Source organism: Rhopalosiphum padi, chromosome 2 (assembly GCF_020882245.1).
Source record: "Rhopalosiphum padi isolate XX-2018 chromosome 2, ASM2088224v1, whole genome shotgun sequence".
In the NCBI taxonomy this organism is placed as follows: Eukaryota; Metazoa; Arthropoda; class Insecta; order Hemiptera; family Aphididae; genus Rhopalosiphum; species Rhopalosiphum padi.
In genome coordinates this window covers 66,111,509-66,131,244 of record NC_083598.1, presented here as the reverse complement: position 1 = coordinate 66,131,244, position 19,736 = coordinate 66,111,509, and the positions used below count along the sequence as shown (strand labels likewise).

At 28.3% G+C, this 19,736-nt stretch overlaps 1 protein-coding gene and 1 pseudogene across 1 annotated transcript; both read left to right on the top strand.

The window, feature by feature from the left end:
• The first annotated feature begins 12,316 nt into the window (after positions 1-12,316).
• On the top strand, positions 12,317-12,952 carry LOC132919041 (zinc finger protein 771-like). The gene has a single exon (XM_060980392.1). The coding sequence runs from the start codon at positions 12,317-12,319 to the stop codon at positions 12,950-12,952; it is 636 nt and encodes a 211-aa protein (XP_060836375.1).
• A 1,853-nt stretch (positions 12,953-14,805) lies between these two features.
• On the top strand, positions 14,806-15,927 carry LOC132919040 (putative carboxypeptidase RC0549; annotated as a pseudogene).
• The last annotated feature ends 3,809 nt before the right edge of the window (positions 15,928-19,736 follow it).

The following is a 19,736-nucleotide window of genomic DNA, read 5'->3' as shown; positions in this document are numbered from 1 at the left end:
ATATTAAAAATGCAATACGGATAAACGTAGTTTAGTATTGACTTCGTGCCATGATATTTTGGTATAAAGAATTAATTAATGGATAATTGATTACCCATTGACCTAATAACTAAATTTAAATAGTTCTTAAAATTGGCACTTACGTTGATTATAGTTTATAACTTTGAATTAGTCTCATAAGAAATACCACAATACCACTATAAACTTTATCCTCGTAACACATTTAAATAATTATTAAGTATGATGACACGGCGTCTTAGATAGGCAACATAGCTACAGAAATCCATACCTTCAAACAATATGTATTGAATTGGTATGATAAGTTAAAATAAATTGAATTGTGATATAATATATTATGCTGTAAATAATAATATATTTTTAATTGTGTACACTAACTTAGTGGTGTACTCGGGATTGTTCAATGGATAAACATAATACATGAAAATTAGGTACAGTAACAAATTTATTTTCATTATAATATGTATATTTCATAAAAGGTTACAATATATAAAACATATAAATGGTAGATAGTATTTAATTTTTATAGATTTTTTTATATGTAATACGTTAAATTACATAATAATTACATAATAATAATAAATAATTTTACATTTCATGTATTTCATTATTTTTTTTACTAACTATAATTATTAACTTTATTATTATTTAGACCAAATGCATCGTTTCGCCATTAGAAAATAATAAAAGAATAATGTACTTATAAATATTTTGACTATTACAACTAATTACAATAAAAATACAGAATCTTTTTTACGTAATACTCTTGTTTATCAAAAAATATTAAAAATATTGAAAATATAATATTTTTTTTAAAAAAATTATAAAATTTTCTATTTTTATCTTACATTTTTTTATGACAACTTACATTTTTAATTTAATAACGTTTTTATGAGTGAAGTAGTGGAAAAATATCTTGCTGTATTTTATGTTGATAATAATGAAATTTCAAATAACGTTACACTATATCGTCATAACATATTTTAATAATGTGATATGTGATAATATTATGTTCATCTAATCTTAGGTAAAACACGTGGTTTAGTAGTCAATTGAGAAAAGTGTACTCAATATTGTATTATATATCACATTTTTTTACGTTTCAAGTTTTCAATGCAATATGTTATACTTAAATGTCGTCAATTAGGGAGCTGACGTCCTCTTAGCTCCTTGTGTAGTTCACTGCTAACACATGAGTTATATATTGTACATGCACACATATTTATTATTTTATTTTAATTAAATAGTAATAAAAATAACTATTTATATTACAAAAATAGACGTTATAATATTTATAATATATATTCCATACATTTATAATACGCGTCCCTGTATATTATGCAATATTATACACTGTTACTATGTAACACAATATAAAGAGACAATCCAACAAAATATTCCTGGAATTCTGATCCCTTTTTCGGACAAAAACTATTCTAAAATTAAATCCTCTTGTGATCAACTCCCTTACAAACGTATATTAATATACAAACAAATTTGAAATTATTAAAACATAAAATTTTTAAAATCAATTATTAATCTACTTTTCTGCAGAATATCGCTTGTACCCGGTGTGCCGTCACCAGCAAGGTGTAACCCATGGCTACGTTCCTATAAATACCTAAAATTTCAAACGATGATGCATCGGTGTTTCTGAGAATTATTATGTACATCGAAAATTCGGGACGTCAATTTCAAACGATGTCAGCACGGCACGAATGAAAAAAAAAGGGCCATCAAAGTGATGTACGATAAGCTGAATCGATTTCACATTTTTGCCATCCAGCAGGCCACATAATCTTGCCGACGTAAGATCGACTGATATATTAAAATCTTTGAATTTAATAAAATAATGATAAGATCCGTTTTTCAGTAACCTTTATGATATAAATATAATAACACCCAACTGGAATAAAAGTCATTAAATCGGTTATACAATGTGTCCTAAGGGAAGTAACCGGAAAATGTCTTATGATAGGATACCTTAATTTATAAAAAAAAACACCATTTAAAGGGGATGATCCAACTCTTTTATTTTATTTTTTTAGTTATGGGTAATTTAACATTTTTAAACAAAACCGAATCTACCAAACATTTTCTGACATATCTTCAAAACTTTTCATTTTTTTTATAGTAGTTTTATTTGATTTTAAAGCTATTTTATTATTTTACAATTAACATACACAATTAAACCGAAAAAGAACAAATTATTTTTACTAAATAAAATTCAAATAATTTGTCAAAAATTAGCATTTTCAATGTAAATCACGTATAATACAGTTATTATTAGTAACTCTAAATACAGTTTTTATTTTTATTTTATTATTCAACTGAATAATCCTTGAAAGTTTTATTTTCATATCTCCAATAACTTTCAAATAATACAATGTTAAGCGTGATTAGCTAAGGATTCTGATAATCGTTTATCAGTTTATGTAAGGAGTCAAATGAAGCAAACGATTTTCTTACCGTGGTTAATTTCGATGTATTAATAGCATGATTAGTTTATTTTGTGTAGGTAAATCATGTATATTATCTAAAGATACAAATATTGAAATATATGAAATCTCACAGTAGAATTAATCCTGTATTTTATTGTAACAAATTCAATGTTTACTGATACCTCCAATCTCAGATTTTATTTTTATGGTATACCATTCAAAACTAACATCGGCACCACTGTAATATCATAATATGACGCAGACCGATAACTCGCCTCCCCCCTCCCACGCGCGAAGACATCGTATACACCACTGGATATGTGAAATAAATATTAATTTTAATTATAAATTGATAATACATTTTTATATATTATAGTATAAAACTGTTAGACATATTTATTAAATACTAATATTAACTATTAATTGTCCCATACTCCATGAAGTACTATTGCTGGATGGATTCTTCAATCAAATCAACAGTCATATTTTACCTCATACATCACTTATACTCATTGTAAATTTGTAAAGATATATATTTACAGATTGTATAAATACGAATAAAAATCAAAGAACTATTGTCTAGTTTTTTTTACGTTTAAGTTTTTTAGATTCTTTTTATATTCTTTCTGAATGTATTGATTTTATCATGATATGTTTTTTTTATGGATAAATATACGATATTTTGTCGATAAAATACTTTGATTTTCCAAAAGTAAGTTTTTCTTTTATCACATTTGATCTAGTTTATTCTTTAAAAAGGTTAAATTTAAAAATTCTCAATACTTATTTTTATAATCGGAAAAATCGGTTTTTTACGCAAATCCAATTTTTGACTTATTTGAATTTATTTTTTTTTTTATGTAACTCGAAAATAAATAATTTTGTTACAAAACGTTTAAATCATTGTTTTTATTATTATTTAAATAGTTTTTTTTCATTTACAATTCATATTAAATAATACAATAAGTAAATTTGATGAAAAAAGAAAAAATAACATGAGGAAGACATAAGAAAACAAAATATCCATTGATATGACTCTCTCGCTATATCTATACTTATATACATATAAGTAATAATAATATTAATAAATTCTCTAAAGTTTGAGTTCTTTATTTACGATAACATTATCAAAATATTTCAACTATTTATAGATATAAGGAATTTTGAATTTTTTTCAGTTTTTTTTTTTATAAATGTTGATTAAATATTATTTGCAAGGTAGAAATTCTTGAAATTGAATACAAAGCTCCTCATATGTTATTATTAATTTCTCAATTAAAAAATGTCAAAAATTTATATTCACATTATTTTGTTTAGATGCATTTAAAGTAGGAATGTCGACAAAATCCATAAAAATCACGAAAATTAAAAAATTATTTTGTAGTTAGATATACATAAAAATTATTATTATTATATGTAAGATTTAAAAATTTAATACAAGGTTTTTTTATTAGTTTTCAGTTTAAATATTGAAAAAAATTTCTGCTGGAAAGCCAAATCAATTTTTTTTCCGCATTTCAAGTTAAAATGTTCACAACAATCGATATTTACGAGTAAAATAATTTTTTCAAAAAGTTTTTGATATTTTATTGTATTTAAAAAAAATAACTGTAGATACATAACATTTTTACCAAATGTTTATATCATTATTTTTATAATTAAATTTTTTTTAACCACAGTTATTTATATACATGAAAAATTTTCAATTTATTTTCTATAAATGTCGATAAAAAATTATTCACTGTACAAAAATTCTCTGAAATTATATACAAGATCCCACAAAAGTTACTTATATTTGTATAAAAAATATTTAAAATATATGGGTACACAAATTCTTTTTATATACATTTTAAGTTACAATTTTGTCAAACTTCATCAAAATATCAAAAAATTTTAAATTATTTTGTAGTTAAAATCTTAAATAAAAATTCTTTTTGTATCAAGATTTGAACATTTTATGTATACAAGATTCTACATAAATAGTTAATACTAAAACGTCTAAAACCGTAAAATTTAAAAATTGTATTAAGATAATTATTCTTTATAGACGTTTTAAGTTCGAATTTTGACAAAATTATTTATTCAAACGATAAATAATGTTGTTAATTATTTTGTTGGGTATTATTTAAAACATTATTCTTAGAAACTTAAACTTTTATATATTTTATATAATTATAAATTTTATTATACGCGTATTGCGCGCAATAACATTTTTATATGTACTATATGAATCTATTTTTTATGGATTTACGGTATTTACAGAAAGATATTATTAGGTTTTGAGTTATATAGGCTGATATATTATTATAATAATTAAATACAATATAATAAATATAATATTTTCGGGAAAATGTTATCAACCTAATTGAACCCTAGTACCCTACAGTAATACTAAAACTAAAATAGATAAATGATTATAAACATGCAGCTGTGTCAAAAAAAACATATCATTTGATGTATAAGCTGATAGACCGTATCCCCTTAGAATCGTTTTTCGAATACAATGATATATCATTGAATTTAAATTTAACACACCTATAAATTATAATAGTGACCCACTCGATACCTTATGCACAGCAGCGTGTAGCTATACTTACCTACTTTTTTATTCTCTGTTTTCCATTTAATAATATAAGTAAATTGAATCTCGACAACAATAAACTTTATATATTTTAAACTTTGAACTGTATAAAATCCTTTATTTATATTTACATAGACACCATGCATTGTGGAAGGACCACAAATATTTCTACTAAACATTTAAATCGATTAGTTTTGTGTATAACATGAACTGAGTTCTAATCTTCTTGCCCATAATAGTTTTGAATATTATGAAAATTATTAGATATATATTATTTAATGGGTGATCGTTCAACGATCGTTCAAATTGTTTTGTTTAGACTATTTACAATACACATATTATGATAAATAGCATCTATATATTTTACTCAACATCATCATAAATTCAAATTGTTAAATATTGAATCAGCACGTTCGAACTTTGAGTTTTGAAGTTACCGAGAGTTAGAATGAATTAATAATTTATTACTTGAACAACTACTGTACTGGTATATTACCAAATCGGTAATTATAATTGACACATATAATATCGTATGTTATATGGATCTTATAATATTATACCTTAATATGTCCCGGAAAATATAGTTACTTACTTACATTTAAGATTAATTTATTAAAAATTATTGACATAAAAAAAAAATAATAAAAAAAGTAACATTCTAGATTTTTCGTAAAAAAAATAGTAGCAAAAATTATAATAATATGATGTAAATATGAAAAATTTTAAATTTAAAATAATAAAAATTGATCGAGAAAACGAGTGTAAAAATAGTCAACCTATGTAATATATTTTCCATTTATTACTGAAAACCTCATTACGAACAGTTTCTCGTTCGGTAGATTTTTTCTGTATCGCTGTGTATACGTGTATGAAGTATGTATAGGTACGCACATCGGAAAACCACAAAGCAAAAATATAATAAATACGATTATAAGATTGTTGATATAAAAGTAAAAATCCGTTTTTATTTCGACCCTTTGTATTTTTTCGTGCCTGCCAACAGATGTTTTTGTCGACGGAATACAGTACATTGAACATCACTATCGTCGCGCAATGCATTTTTCTTAATACAATAGAGTGCGCGGGCTGATAAAAAGTTTATTTTTCTCCGAAGCGACGCGCGTTTTAGTTTTTAAGAGAATATACGTATATATATATATACGTAGAACTTGAAATGTCTGTATAACGCACAGAGACAATACGAAAATCCCTAGAAGGACGTAAGTTTATCGCATCGTACAAGCGCAGCATGTTTAACGCCGCGTGGACGCTGCAGGTATATCAAGATTTCTCCTCCGTCGACCCTTGCCTCGTTACTTAAGCTAGGCTTCGTTAGGCGATTTTGATAAAATAATGATATGACGTGTAATTACGTATTATATAATATATATTATAAGTCTAGTAAATTGTTGACCTTTGCATTCTTAGAGACTAGTTAAAAGAAAAATGTTTAGGTATAATCTCAATAATTAGTGAGGTACAAATAGCAAATCGAGTATAAGACCAACACGGATGATCTATTTTATATTATGATGACGTTAAGCGTGCTACTCACTAAATTAATTTTTCATTTATGTAATGTTGTTGTGCGTAATAATTAACAACTATAGAATGGAGACAATTTTTATAGTGATAATTGCTAAAGTGAACATTTTCTAAATTAAAACGCGTTACGTAAGACGTGTGTCATTTGTATACGAATACAAATATAATATTAACGATTGATCGCTAACGTCTCGTAGAGTTGCAAAACGTTATTGGTTAACAATACGATGATGAAAATAACGTAAAAAGAATAGGTTCTAATAAAGCGGTCGACCGCTGGACGGCGCAGTGCTTCGAAAGGTCCAACCATCACTGTGATCGATGAGGTGATTGAAAGTTCGAATTGTCATCGTTTATTATTTAGATAACGTTTAAAGTGTAAAAAAGATCATTCATCATCACATTATTATTATCTCAAATAGAATAAAAAAAAAATTATAACGTTAAAAAACAAACAGCAGTTCTCAGAATTTCTGAAAGATTGCTAGCGCTTTTGAGCATACTTCAGATAAAAATATCTTTATTCCTTGGTTCAATTTTTGTAATGTGTTAAGTGTTTATGCGAAATTTATTTTTTATCAATACTCAAATAATTTAAAACATATTATATTTTTCTTTCGTTTTTAACAAAGACGAGGAGTAGGCGACCAACTAGTTGAATAATATTGAAAAAATAACGTATCCATATTAACCAAATTTTGATGTGTTCATTCTTTATTCATACTATTATATAGGTACCTATATAGGTAAATACATCACAAATAATAGTTTTTAAATACATTAATTGATTAATTATTTGTTAATATTCATAACTAGGTTAATTTATTTAAGCTTTTATTAGGTTATTATTATGGAGCACACAACTTTAAAAACTATTTATTTATTGCTCTAATATAAAAAATAAAATGTAAAAAATAACCATTATATATATACCTAAGTATAAAGGCGTCGAAAAATTATATATGAATAAATTATACGATTGAAATACGTGAGTTCTCGTGATTTAACATTGTATACTGTATAAGTAATCTATTTACCAAATTTTTTGTTATGTAGATAATAATAATTTCTATAATATAAACTGAAATATAAAAAAATCCAGTACCTACCTGGTATAATATAATACGTAAGAAAAATGTAGGTGCTTTTTCATTTTACTTTAAACTAAAATATTATATAATGATATTTCAAATATCACATTATGTAAAACTAATATTATTAAATTATACACTTTTGACCCGTAGTCTAAAATATAATTTATATTGTATATAACCTTATAATCGGTTTATTATATGTATAAATATTAATTTTAATGGTTTCGACAATATTAAAACTTTTTTCATGGCCAAGGCCAAATAAATTAAGTACAAGTACCTATTTAATATTATATTAGTTAAATTTATAATAATGAATTCTTATAATATTTTATATTAATTACGTACCTATATATGAACACTAAATTACTGTAATTATTATTATATAAGTGCTTTATCGTTATTCTTTATAAATTTTTGCGATAATTTCAACCGACAACGTGACCAACTAGATAGATACTAAAGTAAATAACTATTTTATCATTAATGTTATTATAGTTCAGTTATCAATTTATCATTAGTTCACTAAATTCGTATTTAAAAGTTTCTAAAATTAGATTTTCCACACTACACTTTGGCAAGTATTTTGTCTTCTCAACACTCCCTATCAATTATATGATTTCAAATGAAAAAAAATACAAAACATAATTAAATATTTCTTTACATTAATTAACATCTTTAATTTATGTTATTTATTATGAAAATCACAATTTAAAAACATAAAATGTAATGGTAACTGTATATTAATATAGTGTAATAACTAATAAGAGTCAAAATGTTTACATACAATTGTTGCAGGTAATCATGTATATATAATCTATAATCTCGCTATATCGTTTTTCCCACTAGAGGCGTTAATTATATATTTTACATTTGTTTTTTAAAAATATTTTCCATCAAACTTACTTTCGCCTAACACGTGTCTTCGTGTCTATATATCTCATATTTATACAGGTATACATAAAAATCGTCCGGTAAGAATATTATTTTTAACAGAACGACAACTGTTCTATAACTACAGTATATATTAAAAAATATAATATTCTCATATGTAATTTAACGATAACACTAAACGCTTGGCCTTGGATATTTTGTAAACGGTCAATGTATTTGGTAATTAGTTTGTAATTGAACGTAAACAACAGAGCTAAAAACATACCACAGCTAGCATTATACATCGATATATAATTTAATATAAATATGCGTGTGGTTTTTATTTGACGCAATTTAATACTATATATTTTTATGTAAATAGTAAATATACATTATTAAGAAATAAGTATAATACATAAATGCAAATATTTATGTAAGTTAAATTTTTTTTTGTGTGTTTCAGAACGTACTCAAGCATATTAATAGGTAAGACATTGAACCATAATGTTTTTGAATGTTTACGCAACATTATTGTCTATAGCAATATAGCATCGCTATATTAATTGTTAAATAATAAATATTAGATATTATGAGAATTATTGTTTACTTAAGACTACACGATTATGTTTTCGACAGATGAATACCAATATTCATACGTATAATATAAACATATACGTATATTATACATTGAATCCCATAGGAATTACATAACTCACGAGAATACCTTATTTTCACGGAAATGTGAAAGTAAAATCAATAAAATATATCTAACTGTGGTAGTCAAAAATATGGACATATCATACGCATATAGTTATATACGAATGAAAAAACGTATACAATAACCCTAAAGATATACACAAATGTTTTAACAGTAATGACGAGGCGTTGATGATGTACTGTTCATTGTAATAAGCAATACTTTCTAAGGTGTTTTTAATCACTCCATTTAATGTACCTACATAAAGTAAAAAATAAATTATTTAAATAAAATATATAAACAACCATCAAGTGGATAAGTTGTCAAATTTTAAGATTCAAACTAAACTGCTAGTCGTTACGATTAAAATAATTGTATGTTTTATGTACGTATTATTAATTTATTAATTATATATATATATATAAATATAATTATTGTATTATTATATTTATAATTATATTAATGACTATTGTATCATCTAAAACTTGTTCACTATTGTATACACGTACTCTATAATAATAATAAAAATATTTATTATAATCAAGTGAAGTTACTGATGTGTCAATACTTTTTACCTATCAAAATTTAAAAAATATATCGGTATATAAATGTGTTTATAACAGTTTTAATTAAAGTTTATTTCACTCCACTAATTTAATAAATAATTAAATTAAATTAAATATATTATTCCGGATTAGGTACGTAGAAAAAGTATTTAAGTGTAAAATATTACAAAAATATCAACGAGTAATGTGTTTTTATTGAATTAGGCATTAGCTATCTAATATCCACAAATGATGAGTATCTACTAAAATATATACTATACTATACTAATGCACGGACAATCACTAAACATCCATTGAATCAATATTGAACTAATAGTCCCTTAAACATGATTTAGTGGCCCGCTATTGGTCCATTATACATTTTATTGAATTGATTGTTTATGCAACACAGCATAATTTTACTAATATTTGAACCATTTTCGCAAATTACAAACGTTGTTAAACTAAGATTAATAGCCCACTAAAATTTTCAAATCACCCTAGCCCCGCCCCTATCTTCCAAGTCCATCATCAGGGACCTTTCATCCTTGGTATACAAAATAAAATAACTCAAAAACTACTCACACAAATATCGATTTTTATACGTCAACGATTTCAGAAAAATTATCCGCTAAACAATTTATAGTAGAATGAGGATTCTTATTTGAAAAACAGAAATTTATATATGCACCGAACACTCTTAAAGTAGTACAAAAAATCTCGAAATCTTGAAAATATGGTCTTTAGGCATATTTAAAAATTACAAAAATTAAATTTTAAATAACTGTATTATTGAAGAAACTTACTGTGCGATCCTTACTCGCCCCTTTTCACTCGGACTTCTGTTTCACTGTTTTAATAGAGAAAAAAAATTCTCGAAAATGCAATCTTACTATCAGTCTTATCGTTAGTCCAATTTCTAAAGATTCTACAAGTTTAAAGAAACTATCAACTGATATTATCAAATGTAAATCTATTATTTTATAAGTTTATGATTTCAGTTTAACGTTGGCATTATTGTATATTTTTTTTTTATGAATAGGTTAATAGATAAACACACTGGCTTTATATTTCATAAACGTACTTGCATAACATTATGAATGGTTCGTTGTTATGCAAAAAATCATCATATTATAAAGCAATACTTATACACATTTAAAACAACTTCATTATTTTAAACAATCATTTTACGTGAACGTTTAATTTTTTTTTTTATATTCTTCAATTTTGATTTTTAATTCAAAATATTAAATTTACAAGTTACAACACATCCATACGTTTGAGAATATATCGTCGTAATAGAAAATAAAAATGAACTATTCAGATATAGTAATTATACTCTACAATATTAAACATTTGAATTTCATAATAATATACAGTATTAGGTCTGTTTATTATTTAATTGTAATAAGATATACGTTTATGTACAAATAGTCTGATAGTGTATTGTATTAATGAATACACAGAATATTGTACATGCTTTGATACAAAATATATAATTATATTAAATTTATACTTTACATTATTATCATGTCAACTACCAATTCTTTGATTTTTTTTCTATTATAAAATAAATAAAATAAAGTTTCTCTGTGTCTGTATATTATAAACACTAGTATAATAAATTATAATTAAGTGTTATTTATATAACAACGAAATATATGCATCGTTTTGAAAATGCCAGGCAACATTTCTCTTTATATTTATAAAATACTATACAATATAATATATTATATATATTTGTGATTTAAAATGACCTGCACTGATGCGGAATTGATGTTTCACATTTTCCCCTAATAAAATAAATCCATTTAGATAATTATATTATTGGTATTTGGTAAATACAATATCATAGTTCTGAAATTTGGTACATGGGTAATCCTATTCCAGAGGATGTGCATCGATGACCCTTGAATCCAATTTTTTAGGTTTTTGCATTTTTAAAACGGGCTCGATGGTTACAAAAAATATGATAGATATTATAATATAATTGGATACAATTTAAGGACTGTATTTCATGTTTAGTCAAAACGTCTTCAATGACCCAAATCACTTACTGTGTTCAAATATGTATAGTTTACTAGTTTACATATAACGGAATTTATAAGATAGGATAAATAATCCACTACGGTATTATTTAATTTGTTAAGGAGAACACCATACAGTATCAGCTAGAACAGTGCTTTTCGAACCCGGGGGGGGGGGGGGTATATGACTGGTGGACCGTAAAATATATAACATATAAATAATCTAATCCTGATAGACCATAAAATAATTAATGGCTTTGATTAAGGGGGCCTTGACAATTTCACATCAAATTTAAGAGAGGCCCATGACAAAAAAGTTTGAGAAGCACTGTGCTAGTATAATACAAACAATAATATTATATTGTACGGTATTAAAGTTATAGAAAATCTAAAACAACAAATATACATAAATAAATTTGATATATATAAAAAAAAAAAATAATAAAAATGAAAATTGTAACGATATATTGTTATGATTTTCGTTGACGACCGCAGATGGGCATGCTGTACTCACGTCCCATGCCTGTGGCCGATCACTTTATAGCGTTCTGCAGGGCCGACGCCTACGGAAAAACGGCCGTCGCCGACCTGGGCGAAGTGTGCGAAACGTGCTACACACATTGCGCCGGCGGCAAGACGGAACTGTGGCGGCACGCCCGAGACGAGCACGGCGCCGACCCGAACCTGTCGTGTCACGTGCCCGGCTGCGGCCGGCGGTTTTTCGCTGCGGCTATGTGCGCCGACCACCGCGCGCACCACCACATCGCAGGCCCCAGCGGCCGGCCGCCGTTGACGTGCGAACTGTGCGGCCGGCTGTCCGTTAACCGGTCGGCATACTACAAGCACGTGAACGCGGCGCATCCCGAAGCCCGGGCCGCCATGTGCGGTGTGTGTCACTCGTACGAGGGTGACGTGTGGTCGCTAATCGATCACGTGCGGCGCCGGCACGTCCTCGAGCTCGTCACTGCAGAGACGACCGCCGCCAGTAATGGATCCTACCCGAAGCGGGCCCACAGACGGAGTATAAGGTGCACCGTGTGCGGCAAGCGGTACGGCAACAACCACAACATGAATGCTCACAGGCGGGTGCACGGCCTCGCCGACGATCTTGTTCCGGTGCACCCACAGTGATGTGCAGTAGTCCCGGGTGAACGCGTAACCATCGTATATCGTATTATATTTATGCGATATTCCGGCGCATCGCCAGCTGCAGCATTCGTTGTCCCCCGTTGTCGGCGAACTGCCGATTGACACTTTTTTTTTTTTTTGCTACGAATATTCTGTTTAAATCACCTACTGTAACATTTATCGCATATAATTCCACTTCTACGCGGCCGTTGCCGCTGCGTTTTGTTTCTAATGTTTCTATATATGTCTGTACATTTCTGGGTATATAATTTATAAATTAATGTTATGATACTCGAGTTCTATATACATTTTTTTCGTAAGCGTTGTATATACTATACTATTATACTATCGTTTTGTACATAAGCAGAAATTTAGTGAAATTACTGGGGTGGGGGGGGCTGAGCAATATATGCTCATTACACCTATATAATGCTAAGACATGTACTTTAAACTTTGGGAGGGCTTAGTCCCCTTAAGTCCCCCCCACCGATTTCCGCCTAAGGTTTTGTACTTAATTAAGTAGTAGACATGTTCATCATATTATAGTTATGATTGCATCGATCCATTGACAGAACCAAATTTCGCAATTCTTTTCATCTCTCGTGACAATATATAATACGAAAGAAAGACAATCTCATATAAGATTTTTATAGAATGAGTCTAGGCGGGGTGTAATAACTGACTAAGCATTACTCTGTATATTCTATTAAGAATCATAACATTAAATGCATTATTATATTTAAGTACATCATATTAAGTGTTGATAAATTGATTTATTGTAAACATAAATTGTTTTTTATTTCGGGTTCGCCTATAGCCTTGTATTATAATAACAACACGCACTATTTTATAATACTATATAGTACCTGCAATGTAATAGTATTAGTATAACTGACTAAAAAACTTTACACGAGTATTTTGACCCATCAATAAACGATTATCAATAAATCATATTTTAGTGGGCAATGGTTACCTATGTCTTGTACGATAATGGGTTTAACTGTAATCCATTACACATCCATAAACTGCGTATATTGTATATGCATATTTATTCACGGTGTATATTATATGGCTACGGTACACCGAAAAGACAATAACTACAACATCGGACAGTACACTGCTGTAGCAATATAGTTGCGATATAGTAATATAAGAATATAACATATTATATTATTATATGTATTTTACTGGGGTCTGAGCTTGTGGTTCCCATTGACTGAGTTTAGCTGTATCATTTTTCAATCACATATTTTGTTGCAATGACAATGAACTAATCGTAGATTGAAGTGTTCACATATTAATTGGACATTTAAATGGTGTTAAGTATAACAAATAATTAAAATCTCGGTTTTTTTCAATTGCCTCACGTTTATATATAATAAGTGGTAATACTATAGTAACCAGCTGTCGTACAACATAATAAACAAATTAAACTATTAAAATTAATACGATTATATTATATTGGAATTGATTTAATGCTCAGTTAAAGGTCATATTTAATTTTCTCGGTTTTTCACAGTTGAATGTTTAATATATAGTTGTTTTTGTTTCGTGCGTTCGGCGTATACAAATAATTATCAACAAATAGTGTACCTATAGGTAATATAATATATTACATACATCTCTAATGTAGATACAATATATATCTTGAACTTGGATACTGATGAAATAGAACATAATAATATATAAGCAGGAGATAGTAAGACATGGTTTACTATATTATTATTGTATATATATTTTTAGCGTCACTTACAATTGAATTATGAATATATTATTATAAAATCAGCGCAGCATTTTTTTTTCATAATATTTTAGTGCTGCGGACGTCACTGTTTAATGATACCTAGGTACGTAATATGAACGTTACACCACTTAATGTCGGCAGTGACAGCGATAGGACGACCGTGCAGTGCGCGCGATCGTGCCATCGTCCATGGACAAACCGTCGAACCTAGAGGCTAGAGTTGTTCAGGAGGTTCTTGCGGGACGCGGGTATGATGGCGCACGTCGACGACTCGATATACCGGTCCTGCGCCGACCCGTTCTACGCAAACACCGACCGATTCCGTGCGGACGACCTGGTGGACACGCCGGACACGGCGACACGCTGACGAACAACACGGTAGCGTGGTTGATACCGTATTGGAAGGTACCGGTGGACTGGAAACGGAAGATCTGGCCCGGAAAACGCTACAAAGACCCAACGGCGCTGCAAGTGTAATTGTAGACAGTGTACAACTGGAGGACAGTGCACATCACGATGTTGGAAATGATCGATGACCGCACGGTTAACGGCCGGACGGTGGACGCGTTGGTGGCCCTGGTGACCGGCCGATCCGACCGGGTACAGTACGAGCTGCGGCCGGTCATTGCCATTGGCCACCGCGACGGGCTGTCGCCTCCGTCCAGGGTGACGGACAGCAACATAACACTGGTCGAGAACTCGCTATAGGCACGGCGTTTGGCTTCAGGGGCGACGGTAAGATCGTGTTCTTGGAAAACATGCGCGTCCAACCGTACTCGTTGGAACGGAACCTCGATCACATGAACCTTACCGGTGTATTCCAAGGCGTTGAGGCCGTCGTGTTCGATTCGTTCAGCGGTACACCATCGGACGAACACCCGCTGACCGCCTTGGTGTTCCAGCCGTTCTCGGCGACCGTGCCGTTTTCAATGTTCTGCGTGGATGACATCGGTCACGGGTTCGTCAACAATCCGCTGCCGCTCAACGCCGACGCCACCGGAACACCGTCTTACACACTTACCGTCGACAACGTCTATGATGCGGACACGTTGACCCGCACCGCTTGACCAATAATACAGATGGGGCTATTGCAGACGTCACTGGATGTGCGACTAGCAAAGGGAACACATATGTCTTGTTCACAAACAGCTAAATTACATATACCTATAAAGATAAGTTTAAAATTTCGTTTTAAATAAAATTGCTCTTGGAAATAGATATATCGAAGAAATTATATCACACAGATTGCTACCTGTTTCAAAAACTCAGAAATTTAGTCAATAAGATTTTTTTGTACAAAAAAACACTAATTTTTAACTAATTTTATATTTTTATTGATACTTAAATAACAATAAATTATGACTTCATATTATTACTGCGTCGTTTAACATTTTTTATATAGGGGACGAAATCTATCTTAATTTTTACTGGGCAAGACTGAAATTACGTAATATTGCTGCCATTCTAAAAAGTTTTATTTTGTGTGAAATATAGGTATTAATATCTGCACAAAACGCTCTTTAAATAGTACAAAAAATCTCAAAAACTTGAGAATATGATCTTTAGGCATATTTAAAAATTACAAAAATCAGATTTTAAATAACTGTATTATTAAAGAAAAGGTAGGTGTGCAATGTGTACACACTATTTGTGAATTATCCTGTATAAACATTAAAAAAAAAACTTAAAAAACTGCACTAAAATATTCACACTGTATTTTGAATTAGAGGAACAAACTTTTTATTTAATTAATATACTGTATGTATATTAAATTACCTATATATTGTATTAATATCATATTGCAAAACGCTTTAGCGGCTGCTATAGAAAATTGTTTTTGTCCTAAAAATGTTAAAGCCCCCTCCGGAATAATAACATTAATAACATTAATAACACTACTGCAATAGCTACGGTTTAAATGGCCTTTTCGAATTTTCACGCACATTACGAAATTCTAAGATAAAACGGACTTCAGACATCAAGTGCCAAAATTGTTTTCAATACTCATGATAAATTGATAGAAGGTATAGTAAAAAAAAAATATTTTTAACTATAAAATGTTTGACACCCACCAACTGTTTTAATATTAATAATATTATTATCATATTATTATATCGGTCAGCTTGGCGGATTACACGCCTGTCGCCCACGCGAAAATATTTGATGCAGAACTGAGAATGGTCCGTATAATGCACATACTATAGTACACATAAATACATTTATTTATAATATTATATTATAATTTATAATAGTGACAAAACAATTCAACAACAAATAGTTATCGTCTACATTGCAGTATAAAAACAACCTCTTTTTATTACATACGATCGGACCACATTCTTTTTTTTAAATCTTATAACACGTATTTTTTGTAAGCTCGTTAATCAAACGTGTTGTGGAGTATGGTGAGTATGTGCGGCATAGTCATAAATATTTATTTTTGTGAAATAACGCATTATTTTATAATATATGACTTCATATCTCTAAAAATTCGTGCTGCACGTCATAGATTCATGTACATAATACAAAAATAGAAGGTATATACCTTAGTAAATCCAGAACTTACACGTATACATTATTACATTATAATAAATAAATAAATGAAGCAATATAATATAATCATATAATAATTTTACTCATTGTATAATTAATTATTTCCAATAACTTATAAATCAATACATTATAAAATATAGCTTCTCAATACTATTTGTATGAGTTCGATACCACATATGTATATATATATTAATATATTATAGCTAGCCTAGCTATATAAATTCACTATTGTAATCGATGTGCACTCTTAAGTCTCAATTAGTATGCGGTTAGTGAGTGGAGTGAAATAATTTTGGGCTTTAGTATTATCCAGTTCAAATAAATATTTTTTTAGTATGAAACTATGCTTTATACCGTCATACGAAATTTCAAGTTAGGTAGCGTTTCAACGTTTGGCGATGAAATTATATAAAAAGTGGAATTTTTAATATATATACCTACTTTTTTTAGTCTAACAAAATCCTCATGCCATAAAATACGTTTAAGTATAAAATATTAAAATGTAATATTTAATATTATGTACAGTTATATATATATTGAAAGATAACTAAACACCTATATGTAATAAAAATACATATTAAAAAGTTCAAATTGGCATAAAAGCAAAGGAAACACAACCTTGGGGAGACAAATAATATTGTAAAGTTGGATCGTACGAGCGAAACTCTTTTTGAGTAACGTATAATATTATATTCAATATCTCTCAGTTATAATTTTTCCCCATAATAACCTGCACACAAAAAGGCTTAACTTGCAATACTCTGAATATACTATCGAAAATTCCAAGGAAATTGTATACATTCACTGATCGTTGATTTGCATCTTCCATACAAATCTTTACCAAGTACAAAACTTCAATAACACAATTGTTCAAACCTTTTTTTATATAAGCTGAATTATTTTACAAATTTATATTAGATCACAATATGGCGAGTTTATAAACGATTTTAAGCTTGGCAGCAAATTTTAGTTGCTTAAATACTCTTTATATTGATACAAATGATGTACTAATAAAATTTATAGTTTTGGAAAATCATATTTATTAATAATTTATGTAAGAACAAACCATATAATTCATAAAATTAATATTTGTATTGTCTATAGGTACCTGTCTGACATCTGTCCTGCCTAAAACTTTTCTTAGTAAAATGATAATTTATCTGCGAATTTATGAATGTAAATATAAATTTAAATCTTTGATGTTTGTAAGTGAAATAATTGTTTGATCAAAAGTTATGTACAAGGTAAATATGTTTTTGCGGTGTACCGACAAATTACCAATCAGAGACTTTATGATTTCCATTTAATGTTAACTGTAAATTTCGATATTTTTTTCTTAGGAGAGTATGTCTATCAAATATAGTGCAGGAAAAAATTTAAATAGAAAATAGGCAGAACGATTGTAAAAATCAATACATACATAATTTCTATACCGAAATTAAATATTATACATACTCGTGTACTCGGCAAAAATAGCTATATATGGAGTATAAAAAAAATTATGACAAAAAATGTACCTATAATTTAAATTTTTTATTTTTTTTAATATTTTTTTATATATATACGTACATGTTTTACATTTTTGAACTTTTAAATTTATTTCACAATAATAAGATAGTATATGCTTTTTAAATATAATTTTTATAATTTACTTACTGTTCACCAATACATTTTTAACCATACCTCTTTTGAGACAGTCTGTATGAAGTGAGGAGGAATTTGTGTTATAAAATACCGAAAACGTTTGGGAATTTACTTTTTTGAAAACGAGAGCCGTTTAGGAAAACAAGAGCCGAATGGGCTACGTCCACTGAAACTCGTTGTTACGGTCAGAATAAATATTGGATTTAGTGAATTATAGTTTTATACATTTGTTATTAAAACTATTGAGTGTTGAATATTAATATTATTTAAAAATATAAATAATATATCGTCTACTTTACTTAATAAACTATGACTCGTGATAATAATTAACTTAAGTTCAATGGTAACCCGTTAACCTGCAGTTATATTTATATAGTTTGAAGTTTGAACCTACGTAGGTATTATATTTATTATTAATATAGTAATATCATATATTAATGAATATTAGAACTAAGATGTTATAGTAAGTGATTTAACCAAAAAACGATACAAACAATAAAGGATCTACTTATTGGTATTCACCAATACTATACAATATACATTATACTATACAAAAAAAAGTAAACATCCTACCCACAATTAAAAAATATATAAATTTAAAAGATTTCTTTCTCGTTCATTAATTAAGCAATAAAAAGCTATAATACTGTAGTCTCTGATAATAAACTTACAATAGTTCAAATTATATTTCAAACATATATCACTTTCAAAAATAACAAATTCCCTTGGAAATTATATTGAAGCGAGGGGGATGAAGTTTCTAAGCTAACTCCAAATTATGTCACTGCAAATACACAATTAATGTATATGTCTCCCTCCTTTTTTAATTCATAAATCCTTAAACTT